Raw genomic sequence first — 12919 nt, forward strand, 5'->3', positions numbered from 1 at the left:
TGCAGGTCATAAAGGTTTCTGTCCTCCTTTTTTTAAAGATTAGAGGTGGACTTGTGTTTGACCCTCTTGTTTTTTATATTGTAGAAAAGGTTTAGATGCTGCAGAAAAATAAAGATATTAAAGGGAATTCTGCAGAATTTTTAGATGCATGGTTAAAAAAGTCACTCGGGGGTTAGGCTAAGTGTAGAGGCCGCTTTCCCACTGCAGGACGGTTCAGAACATGGAGTTTAAACCTTTCAGGCGGCTTTTTCAACACTTATAACCCAGGCTGAGCCCGGCTTTCTCAGCACAGTTAGCTAACTGTACTTGGGGCCACAGAACCGTTCAGTGGGAAGTCTTAATGACGCAGGGATCGGCAGACTGGCTCCATACTTGCATCACCTTTGTGCCGCTGTATCCGGGAGGCTGTATCTAATAGGTACCAGAACAGCTGTTCCAGTTCAGCCTCTTCAGCTGCACTGACCGTTAGTGTGACGATAAGTGCGCTTTAGTGACTGTAGCATAATCAGGTTCAGCATACTTTAGTCAGCTACAGGCTCATCTAACCTCACTGCTGAGGAGTTAGCACGGCAGCAACGGGCCTCTTCCAACATCGCTACAGCAGCGTTAGCACGTCCCGGCTTGTCTGGTGGAAGCCAGCGTTACCTTTAAGAGGCAAACACTTCAACTCTGCAGGGTTTGTCCATTAAACGCTGATGTGTAACAGCTGTGCTGGATCAGGGTTATGAGTTTCTGACTCTACATCTTCTTTTACGCTAGAACCATGGCTATAGCTATGCATGCTGAAGTCGTCACACACTCACGCCAAACCTCACCGAGTTTCGATCAGACTCGTTTAGGTGGATTTCAACATTACTTGGCACTACATCTATAAAACAGCCTCCTGGCCGTGGTTGGAGTGAGATTTATGCATGCAGATTATACAATGTTAAGGCTTCAGTAAGTTAGCTAGCGTTGGGTTGCTACATTAGTCTTGAAGTTGCAGAGCAAAGCTAAAGAATGAAACCGCTGCAGAATTATTACAAGACATGTGATAATTATACACAGCCTTACTAACCAATTGTCCCTGCAGTTGATACTTCAGAGGCTAATAAAGAAAGATCAGACTGGTTGGAGCTGACAGAAATGCTCCAGTAACTCAGATAACCCCTGATATTCACTCTGTACAGCTGTGGAGAGCAGAGAAGCAGCTCAGAACATGCAACCTCGAGGAGGATGAGCTGCACCAGCAGACGAACCCCGTCAGGTTCCACTTCTGTACGCCAAGACCAGACAGCTGAGGCTGCAGTGGTTCAGCACAGGCTCACTGGACAGCTGAAGACTGGGGAAACGTAGCACAGATGGCAGGGTCAGACTTCAGCATAAATTCATAAATGACCCAACCTGCCTTGTGTCAGCAGTGCAGACTGGTGGAGGTGGTGTAATGGTGTGGGGAATGTTTTCTAGTCACATTTTGGGCTCGTTAAGACCAATCAATCATCACTTGAGTAAATCAATCATTTATTTGAGGATTGTTGCTGATGTGTTCATCCCTTCATGATGAATTTACTTCTAATCCATTAATATTTATTTTTTTAATCCACTTCCAGCGTGCTGGTGGACCCTGTCACAAAGCAAACGTCATCTGAAACTGGTCTAATGAACATGAGAATGAGCTCAGTGTTCTTCAGTGGCCTTCCTAGGTACTGGATCTGAACCCAATAGAACACTGTTGGGATTTGGTTGCACATGAGATTCACAGAATTAAATTAAAGTGATTGTGTGATGTAATCTTGTCACCATCGGTGAGAATCTCAAAGGAGTGTGTGCAACATCCTGTGGAATCCATGTCATTAAGAATAGCTGTTATGAGAGCAAAATGTGTTCCTAATAAAGTGCTCAGTATATGGTTTAAAATCCACTCATGGTAGAAGGGGTGTGTGAAGGGGTCATAAAGCACATGGGCTCACATGGATTTACCACTATTTTACCATTATCAACATCTCTCTCATACATGTGTCGTCTCACTGGTTAGTAAATAAAATGGCTTTACTGGTTCTGTAGACATTTCAACCTGTGGTTCCTGTCACCACCGCTGAGCAGCTGGTCATTATTAGTGAAAAAAAGCTTTTTGTAAAGGTTATTAAATTTGACAGTGGTGATTTTTTTCTGTATTTACTGTTTTTACCCCCTATATTCTTAAACAGGCCACAGAAGCGCTTTACACGCTGCCTTTCTAGCCTGCCACCTTAAAAGAAGCTGTGCCATTTGGGACATGACCTAGTCAGTTTGTACAAGTTCAGCTCAGCCTTGGGTCAGTGCTGTCCAGCAGGTCAGCAGACACTGATCTGTGAGAGCCAGAGTAGAGCATTGATTTTTTTTCAGTCTCGCTGATGGTCAGACTCTATGGGGTGAACATTTTCCAGCCCTAGGCGAAACGCTTTAAGGTCAGATGGTTGGTTTTCTCTCGGCTCCCTCAAACACACAGATCTGGTGAAGTGTGATGCTGTATAGATCACAGCGGTGTAGTGTGGTGTACTGTAGTGGAGCCTGGTGATAAAACTAAAGTGTACCTGTAGCCATGAGGTGATCAGCGCACTTAAAGAGGGGCTAAAATGGTTTGAGCACTGACTTTACTTTCATTTTACAAAAATAGAGCAAAAGCCTAACTTAAACGGAGTTACGTGTTCTAAACAGTGCTAAAATTAAAAAAAATTATATTTAGATAATAAATATAAAAAATACATATTCAGATTTACCTAAAATGAAAGTAAAACACATTTAATAAATATTACAACTGCATTACTATTATACTTTGTGTGCATAAGAAATTTACTAAAACTAAAATAGATATTAAATATATTTTCATAAGAATACAAATACACTACTACCTCTAGTTCCTGTTTTACCAAAGTAGAACACTTTGGGGTACTTTGTAGTGCATAAGAAATATATTTAAATATACAGTACTACACCTTTTACAAATATACACATTACAAATATACGTAGATAATTTAGTTTCAAGTGTGCTTTAAAAGAATTAATATAGTAGTTGACTTTTGTACAATTTGCAAAAATGTACAAAAGTCTTTTAAATAAATAAATATATAAATATTCAATGAAGTATATTAAATGAAACTAATTAAAAAAACGATATTAGTGTGATCAAAGTTCAATAGCAAGCATTTAATTAAAGCACAATATTATTGTATTTTTAAACACATGTACAGTAAGTTGCTGGTATATTAACAGCAACAAATTTAGACAAATCTCAACTTATTTTCCCTCTAGGGTAAAAAAACAAACAACCTAAAACTCAACTGAAAACAACCGAATGTCAGAATCCAAGACTATGAGCTCACCAGCTCACTGTAAATGGCCATGCAGGGTCAGTCCATTTCAGCCGTTAATGACCTGTGAACGACACCGACTACTGTGCTTTTAGCTGCAGGAGGTGTGAAACAGTCCGTCGGGCCTAGATGAGTTTAAGGACATGTCGTAAACTGGCTCTTCTGTTTTGCTGACCTACTCTAGACCATATCTACAAACGTAAACAGTTTAAACGATTAACTGACAGAGACGTTAAAACAAGAAGTTGTTGACAGGCTAATATTTGCTGGCCAGCCTCACCAGGCAACACAGAAGCTAATCTATCCACTCATGCCAGAACGTGTTTCTGGAGGGTCCAGCTCAGCCTAGCGGTAACGGTACCCTCCCAGTGACTGAGATGACATGACCATCACTGAGTCGGCACTGACCAAAAGGACATATATGGCAAAAGCATGCTAGACCGCAGTGACTCATTACGCATTACTTTACGGGCCTAAAACAAATTGCACATCAGTTCATCAGGCGACTGAACCAGGTGCCGATACCCTGGTAAGAAAAATGTTTACATTAAAATTAAAAGCCTATTTTTGATATTTCATGGCACGTTTCACTCTCCTAACCTCCTCTACATACTCTCACTGCGGCCCAGACAGCATCCATAATGCTTGGTGGCTTCCAAGGAAAGGCCCTTGTGGTAACCTGAGGAAGCATGGAGCCCTATTCCAAATTTAAATATCATTATCATAAACAATAAGAGAGTCTAGTCTTATAAATTGTGAAGTTTCAAGACACTGTTTATATATGGAAAATATGGAACAAATATGATTATTTAGTTGATTTTGTGACGTCACAGAAACCAACACATTTACATACAGTGTATCTGTCCATTCAGCCTTTAGCCCTGAGCATTCACGCTGAATTTAGTGAGACTGGGCTGCTTTTAAAGAAGACAAAGAGCTCTATTACACTCATCAGTGCTAAAGGTGGAGTAGCTCAAACCGTTGGTTTGCAGACAGGCTCGACAACGTGAATTACAATGCAGAAACATTAAACCACAAAAGCTAGAAGTGGAGCCTGCTGGGGGAAATTAGACAGGAGAATTGTGGGATATGAGCTCTTTAATGGTTTAGTCCACACAACAGGACCAGGTCTGTAAAGAGGATTTCAAAGTATTCAAAGTGGCCCCGAGCAGACGAGTGCTAAAAATAATGTGACTGAATGACTGAATGACTGTGAGGGCAGCAGAGTGTTAAACAGTGAAGGGGATTTCTTCAGTTTTCACCAACGTGAAGAAGCCACACCACTCTCAGCATTTTTGCAGACAAACCTGTAGCGTTTCATTCATTTATAATAATTAATTACATGTAACAGAATCATTTAGCTTTTAAAATTAGAATAATTTTAACTAAAACTTAAATTAATTATTATGATGTAATTAATTATTTAATTAAATTGATAGATTATGGTCAGTAAAGAAAACTAAGTAGATGGTAATCTGCTTCATAGTGCACCTCTGTAATGAAGTATTTCATTATAGTCACACAAAAAACACACTGCTGCTTTACAGAAGGGGAGAACTTCTTATGTTTAAACAGAAACACTCAAGACAACAAGACTTTACCTCCAATCTTTCCAAAGCATTTAAATTAGTCAGTTTATCAGGAAATCTTAACAGAATGTAAAAAAATGCAGAAATGAGGACAATTTTTTTTGCATGACAGCAACAATATGCTAAATGACTATCCTCAATTACAAGTTACTCTAACATGCATATTTTGAATGTTTTTGTTATCTACTATTTATTAGGATATGCTTATCTTATGATGCCTCTGATTCCACTTTGAAAGTCTGTACCTACGACTTTGGAAATCGTACGAACACCCTGGAAAAAAGCTTTTCCCGTTTTCTTCCGTTTCCAACAGACAGTGAGAATATGTACAATTACTGCACACTAGATAAAGAGCAAAGTATGAGCTTTAGTGTGTGCTGATCTGATGTTTTACGTGTGGAGGAGAGGAAAACATTAGGAAACAGACTGCAGCGTTTATGCTGCTGCTAAATCACTAAACTACACACCAGCAGTTTATTAACTCACCCCTAGACCCCAAAATCAGGCCTCATAACAAATCCCAGTTCCCCACTTAAATACAAGCTCTCATCCTGCAAATCAAACATCTCCAACTGCATTAAAGAAAATATGACTAATAATAATAATAATAAAGGATAAAGGTGCACGTATTTGTCACTGTACAGTGAAATGTGTCCTCCGTATTTAACCCATCTGGTAGTGAACACACACTCACACACACACACACACATGTGTTAGGGGCAGTGAGTACACACACACACACACACACACACACCCAGAGCGGTGGGCAGCCAACTCCAGCGCCCCCTTGCTCAAGGGCCCAACAGTGGCAGCTTGCCGAGCCCGGCAATCGAACCCACAACCCTGTTATCGATATCCCGGCGCTCTACCCGCTGAGCCACCACTGCCCCCCAAAAACATAATAATAATAATAATAATAATAATAATAATAATAGAAGACCCTTAGTTTTATCTGCCTTCGATATCGATTATCGGTATATAAGTATCGTATCGACGCGACCAGGCACTCCTTGGTACCGGTTCGTACCGTGGTCTCGCCCAGCCCGGCGGTGTGGAGGCTCGGGGCGCCCCCTTGTGGACGGCGCCATTAATCTCCCTTATGCAACGAGGAGCTTCATGCGCCATAACAGTTTACCGCCACGGTCTGGAGGGGCGAGCGTGGAGCACGCAGCCGGAGCCCCGCGTTCAGCGTGTAGTAAAGCAGCAGACTGGCGCACTGTGTGTAAAACCCGTGTTTTAAGTGCTTGTAGGATCCTGCATTTGTTTCAGGGTAGAGGAGAAAGGGGAGAAGCAGCCCGGGGAGCTCTGCGGTCACCGCCGTTTGAACGAGGACTCCGGCAGGCCGCGTTAGCACGGTAAGACTGGAGGCCGGCTGTTGTTTAGCCACTCATTAAACCTAATAATGCTGATTATAATGAAGAGAGAGAGCTTCAAACGAGCGGGGCTTCATTTAAAACATTAATGTGAAGATTTAGAGTTCTGTTTAAATCGCTTATTCCCTAACGCGGGTAGCTTACTGTTAGCTAGATAGCTAATTAGCTAGTTAGCATTTTGCTAACAACACGGCTAGCGGGGCAAGGCGAGTCGTGCGCCTCGACCCTGCTGCTCTCTGAACACAGCGGCTGGCTGGCCGGAACGAGCCGTGCTGAGGGACGTTTGGAGGGGAGGGGAGACTCGTGTAAACGTCCCCCAGCTGCTGCGGCTGTGAGGGTATTAGCGCCCCTCTCCATAGCTGTGAGAGGGTCGGCAGCCATCTGCGGGCTCCGCGGCTCCTCTCACTGTTCTGTGTTCTGACCCACTGCCACGCAGACGCGTGCATATGAGTGCTAAGAGGACGATGCGTGTGATATTGGGGTTGATTTAGTGGAAATACCTTCAATGCAGTGTCTTTTCTGCTTGTTTTGCTCTCCAGCAGATCACCGACATCATGGCCGACGACTTTGACATCGAGGCGATGCTCGAGGCGCCATTTAAAAAGGTGGGGGTTCAATTCTGCTCAATTAGTACTACAATAAGCTACTTATGCATTGAATTGAAACTGCACAGCCAGTCTACGCCTGGTTTAGTTAGTTAGCCAAGTCGTGATGCATAGCTAAAATAACATGTTTGTTTCTGTGATAGTGGTTTCAATGAATAAATGCCCATCTATCTCTTTTTGTAGACATGCCTATATCTCACCTCTACTCCCATGAATTCCAGTGTGAACTGTCAAAAAAATGAAGGTAGTAATTGCCCCATATATTGATGTACTGTGGTACCCTTGGTTGAAAACACATAGGCTGAATTGATGATATTGGTGCCGACAAAAAAAAAATATAATAAAAATGCAGTGGATGCACAACCAGAACTTTAGTGCTGGTATGAAGTCTTTTGGAGACTATTCACGCTTTTAAATGCATGGTATTTTTAGCAGCTAGACTCATGATGTTTCAGTATTAGGTAACACTTACTAAAAGGTTAATATAGTCTGCATGCCTTTATCATAGAGTAATACTCTAGGTAACCACAGATTTTTTTTTGTTTTGAAGTCATTTTACATTGGCCTAATTGTTAAAATTCTCATTACAGATATTCTGGAGTGGGCTTACAGGCTATTCCACATAGTTTTCATGTTTTTTCACTGGATTGGAATTGAACAAAGATGAACATAAATTGTACCCAGGAGGTTCTTCATGTTGACCCTTTTTAAAGGGATTGGATCACTTCATGCATTGAATACATATGCATGCAGTTGATTTTCATTTACCGTTATGTGATTTATTTTCTTGGTCTAACAGACAGGAAATGATGGATGCAAATTAGCTTTCACACATTTCTACTGAATTTCTACTGGCCACTTTGTTTTAAGACACTCATGCTGATCATTAGGTACATTTAAAGAGCATCTCAACTGTAGATGTTCTTTGGGAGTCGATATTACTAAGCCGTGTGAATCCCTGTTTGCTTCAGGGCGAGATGTGTGACAGAGGTGGCATCGAGCTCTTACAATCCACGAAGGCAAATGGGGTGAAGATCACTGGAATGGCATCCACCACAGGAGCTCGCTTAGTGGCTGGCTGCTAGCGTTGCCACTTTGGGTCTTATAGGCAAAGATAGCCTTGGTACTGAACCTGTCGGGCTGCTGAAAGAATGAAGTCACTAAACATGTCATTTTTACATTTACAGCATAGCACTAGCTCTTGTCCTACTGACCGTACCACATACGTATTACAAGTACTAGTAAGGAAGGAGAACAATGGCAGCCTTGAGGTTCTAATGGCCCTCTTTTTTGTTTGTTTTTGGTTTTTTTTTTCTCTTTTATTTGTCGTCTTCCCACACATAACCCTTGTAGAGAACACATATTTAATGATCATATCATATTCTCTTTTGTTCCCATCCCCCCCTTTTATCCTTACGACTTGCAATGTTACGCCGTCCTCCTCATGATGTTCTTCTATCGACCCTGCTTAGGATGAGACCAAGTCCATAAGTTCCAATGGCCATGAAGAGCGGAGCAAGAAGTAAGTCCGTTTTCATTTCATACCTCAAGCAAGTCATTTTTGCGGATGCTCATTAATGTAGAACGTGTTGAAATTGTGTGTGTGTGTTCCTCAGAGTGGTGTTTGACTAGCAGTTTTTGAGATTCTGTCACTACTGATGAATTTAGTCTGTATGCTGTTTATCGTGAAACTGCCTTTAAATATCGTGCTGTAATGTTTTTACCATATTGAATAGTTGAACACTGTAAAGTTGACAAAATATTCCATTTTAAAATGAAAGGAAAAAGAAGAGCAGGAGTCGTAGCAGGAGCAGGGAGCGAAAGAGAAGCAAGAGCCGGGACCGCAAAAAGAGCCGGAGCCGGGAAAAGAGTCGGGATCGTAAGAAGAGCCGGAGCCGGGAAAGGAAGCGCAGTCGGAGCAGGGAGAGACGCCGCAGTCGCTCCAGGAGCAGGGAACGCGGAGGTCGTTTCAGACAGACCTTGTACGTATGCCACCTGTTGGTTAGGTCTTGTTTGTCATTTCTCTATAGACTACATGTGTCTAGAATCTACAATATGCATATTTAGTGTTTTTTTTTTTTAAATAAATATTATAATTAGATCCTTAGACATAGTTGGTTGTTTTTCTTACTCCTATAATTATTCCAGGTTGGCTCTCCCTGAAACCTCAAGTTGTCAAGTGAGCTAAACTTAGTCAAGTGCCCCCAATTAAAAAGCTTACCGTTTCATGATAAGTAGAACTAGAGAGGTAGTGGTAGCTGCTGAGATAAACCTTGTTTTTAAATCACAGTTCTGGCCTGAAATTTAACGGTGGTTCCAGGGGGAAGACTGGCCCACCACCTGCCGTCAAACTAAGGTTTCTATGATACTATTTTTGTTGTGTGTGGGTAGTTACCTGTTCAGTGTATCAGTCTATAGTTGAAGATATCTGCTCAAACACTAACAATAAGTTGTTTGTGTTTTTTATTTATTTATTTATTTATTATTTATTTTAAACATAGTCGTCGTAGGTCTAGAAGCCGCAGCCCTTTCAGAAGAGATAAAAGTCCCATTAGGTAGGATTGCATCGAAATAAACACTTTAGTTTTAAGGTCTTTTGTTGTTTTCCTCATCTTATCGATTAACTGTTACCTGTTCTTATTCCAGACAACCCATAGATAACCTCACACCAGAGGAGAGAGATGCACGCACAGTGTTCTGCATGCAGCTTGCTGCCAGAATCCGGCCGCGGGACCTGGAAGAGTTCTTCTCAGCTGTGGGAAAAGTGAGTAATTCGTTGTTACATCTTTTAGTCTAGTATGTTGTTGGTTATTATGTGTGGTTATAATAACGCTCTTTGTTCTCCATCAACAGGTGAGGGATGTGCGGATGATCTCAGACAGAAACTCCAGAAGATCCAAAGGAATTGCTTACATTGAATTTGTGGAAGCCACCTCTGTGCCTCTGGCAATTGGCCTCTCTGGACAAAGGCTGCTAGGAGTACCAATCATTGTTCAGGCTTCACAGGTAAGATCAACAATCTTCTAGCTCTTTCTTTATTTGCTTTTTGATGTTTCAGTGATGTGTTTTGACCCGGTTGTGTTCAAATCCTGTTATTTGTTTCCAGGCTGAAAAGAACAGAGCAGCTGCCATGGCCAACAATCTGCAGAAAGGCAGTGCTGGACCAATGAGGCTTTATGTTGGCTCACTACACTTTAACATCACAGAAGACATGCTTAGAGGAATCTTTGAACCATTTGGGAGGGTGAGGACTTGGTGAAATTAATTATTTGATAATTATTTAATTTGTTTGTTTTTGTTGAGTGTCTTCCTTTGTCTTTCTCTTCCTGTAGATCGATAGCATTCAGCTTATGATGGATACTGAGACGGGGAGATCCAAAGGATATGGCTTCATCACAGTGAGTCAAAACGAGAGGTTTTCTATTCTAAGAATATCATGTAATTTTTTGTGTGGTTAAAAAAAAACAAAAAAAAAACCCAGTTATATATAATGGGTGTGTTTTATTCTTCTCTCTAGTTTGCTGATGCAGAGTGTGCCAAGAAAGCCTTGGAGCAGCTCAATGGATTTGAGCTGGCCGGTAGGCCAATGAAAGTGGGCCATGTGACGGAGCGCACGGACGCCTCCACAGCTAGTTCCTTCCTGGATAACGATGAACTGGAGAGGACTGGCATCGACCTGGGCACCACTGGAAGGTTGCAGCTCATGGCCAGGCTGGCAGAGGGTATGATTTCTTAATATTATTAAAGTTTCATACTATTTATATACTTGCATATAAAAGAAACGATGATACAACTTTCTTGTCAATTGTCAGGTACTGGTCTGCAGATCCCTCCAGCTGCACAGCAGGCTCTTCAGATGAGTGGCTCCATGGTTGCAATGGCAGCAGCTACAGGTGAATGTTATAAAAAATAAATGTTATAAATGTTATATTTATTATTGCTGATTATGTTTTAATTTGGAGAGTTTTGTCTGAAATGTGTTCACCGTGTTTTCATTAATTCTAGCGGCTATGAATCCTGGCTTGAGTTTCAATCTCAACATGCCAACATGTACAAACCAAGCTTTGAATCTACCATCTCAGCCAATCGCCACACACTGCTTTCAGCTCTCAAACATGTTTGATCCACACTCGTAAGTATCTTTGTGCAACAACATGGATGATGCTTTATGATGCTTTACTTCGATGTCTTGTTCTTTTTCAAAACCTTAGATGTACTATTTGTGCCCTTGCTCTCCATAGGGAGAACGATCCTGGATGGGATATCGAAATCCAGGATGACGTAATTGAAGAATGTAACAAACATGGTGGTGTTATTCACATATATGTAGACAAGAAATCTGCGGAGGTATGTGCACTTATTTGCCCATGACCACATTCTGGAAGTTAGTAGTGTCGTCAGATACAGTCTAATTCAAAAGCCCTTCTAATGTCGAGCCTTTTTGTTTCCAGGGGAACGTGTACGTGAAGTGTCCGACAATCCCTGCTGCAATGGCTGCAGTTAGCGCATTACATGGTCGCTGGTTTGGAGGTAGGAGTTTGTTATTTAGTTTAATGACCATGAGAGATGATCGTCTACTGAATGTTTTACCAGTCTGATCGTCCTTTTATGTTTGGTTTTAGGTAAAATGATCAAAGCAGCATATGTCCCTCTGCCAACATATCACAATCTCTTCCCTGAGTCGGTGCAGGCAACACAACTTCTCATGCCTACTCGCCGGTGATCCCTCATCCCTGGAGCTATTTTTTTCAGCCTCTCTCTTTTTAACACTTTGGGTAAAATATTCATATTCCAGTCCTGTGAGCTATGACAGGGTTTTTTTTTTTCCCCAACTCGAGTTAACAAGGTTCAGGTTTCATGTTCATATGCCCATACATTTCTTGGGCATCAAAGAAGGCCCTGTGGTAGGTTTATATGTACAGCTTTTTTTGGGGAGGGAGGTTCGGGGAGGGGGATGTGAGGTGGGGGGGGGGACTCGACCTTTATGTTGTTGATACAGGTTTCATATTTTGTTTTCTTCAACATATATTGTCTTTGTGATTGATCAATCATTGTGATGATTGATTGGCATGAGTTCCACTTTAGGAAATGTACAGTTAGCCACACACACAAATAAAATGTTGACTTTTTTTGAATGAATTGAAAACTCTGCAGATTGGTGAAATATCTACAAATTCAGTGTTTTGGGCTCTATGAGCTGTGGGAACTAAATAGGTGACGAGAGCCTGTGTTCATAGAGACTCTATGGTTTCAAAGCATCTTGTTTTTCTATTCAAGATTTGATTTTGTAAAGTCCTAAAAAAGTTCATTTCAAATAAAGCCATGATGCTTGAGAAGGGTTGGTGTGTTTATCCTGGTGCAACTTCAGTATCAAAATATGTCAATTTCACACAAGTCGAAATGGAAATATTAGGAGGGTGGGTCAGGTTCTGCTTCCTGTTACCACTTTGTAATGACCTGAGAAGCAGTAGGGGAGAGTATCTGGGAAATTGCTGGGTAATTGGGGGGGAAAACTTCCCTGATGTCCTCCTGGCATTTCAGAGCAACTTGAGCAAATTAGGCATAAGAAGTGGAGTCTGCCGGCCAAGTTCTTTGGTGAAGTTGTGTAAGACTCAACCCAATTCCCTAGAAGACCTTTTTTCTAAAGTATTAAAAAAAGAAGGCCATTAACCCATCCCAAACCCATTTCTATCATTTTATGCATTTGTGATAAAGATCTTGAGAACAGGGTTTGGGATTAATACTTGGGCTGATGTGTATTCAGTTTACTGTTATTGTCCTCCTGAGACATTCCTGCTAGGTCTTGGGTAAACCCTACTGACTTGTCCACAGCCCTAGTTTGCCTCCCTCAGAGCTCACACTGCTCAGAGCAAGATGGATCAGAGGAGTGGCACAGTTTACATCCTCTAAATCCGACAGAGACCTACTTCTCCTTTCTTGTAGCAACCCAAGCATCTGTTTCCAACGTGAGGTACAGTACAGTGCAGAACAGAATCATGAAGTCTTTAGGCCCAAACTCTGGC

At 41.6% G+C, this 12919-nt stretch overlaps 1 protein-coding gene across 7 annotated transcripts; it reads left to right on the plus strand.

Annotated features, from left to right (window-relative positions):
* Positions 1-6029: 6029 nt before the first annotated feature.
* Positions 6030-12232, plus strand: rbm39a (RNA binding motif protein 39a). 7 transcript variants are annotated; one of them, XM_072665954.1, is made up of 17 exons: positions 6030-6273; positions 6831-6896; positions 7080-7140; positions 8369-8418; positions 8678-8878; positions 9187-9252; positions 9398-9451; positions 9543-9660; positions 9750-9902; positions 10003-10140; positions 10229-10294; positions 10414-10618; positions 10709-10789; positions 10902-11028; positions 11138-11243; positions 11348-11426; positions 11519-12232. In XM_072665954.1, the coding sequence occupies exons 3-17, from the start codon at positions 7135-7137 to the stop codon at positions 11617-11619; spliced, it is 1551 nt and encodes a 516-aa protein (XP_072522055.1). In that variant the 5' UTR covers positions 6030-6273; positions 6831-6896; positions 7080-7134; the 3' UTR covers positions 11620-12232. The 7 variants fall into 7 exon arrangements, with proteins under 7 accessions (XP_072522055.1, XP_072522054.1, XP_072522052.1 ...); XM_072665953.1 differs by having other exon boundaries at positions 6834-6896; XM_072665951.1 differs by lacking the exon at positions 7080-7140.
* Positions 12233-12919: the final 687 nt, after the last annotated feature.

The sequence above is a fragment of the Salminus brasiliensis genome, chromosome 21, assembly GCF_030463535.1.
Source record: "Salminus brasiliensis chromosome 21, fSalBra1.hap2, whole genome shotgun sequence".
NCBI classification, from domain to species: Eukaryota; Metazoa; Chordata; class Actinopteri; order Characiformes; family Bryconidae; genus Salminus; species Salminus brasiliensis.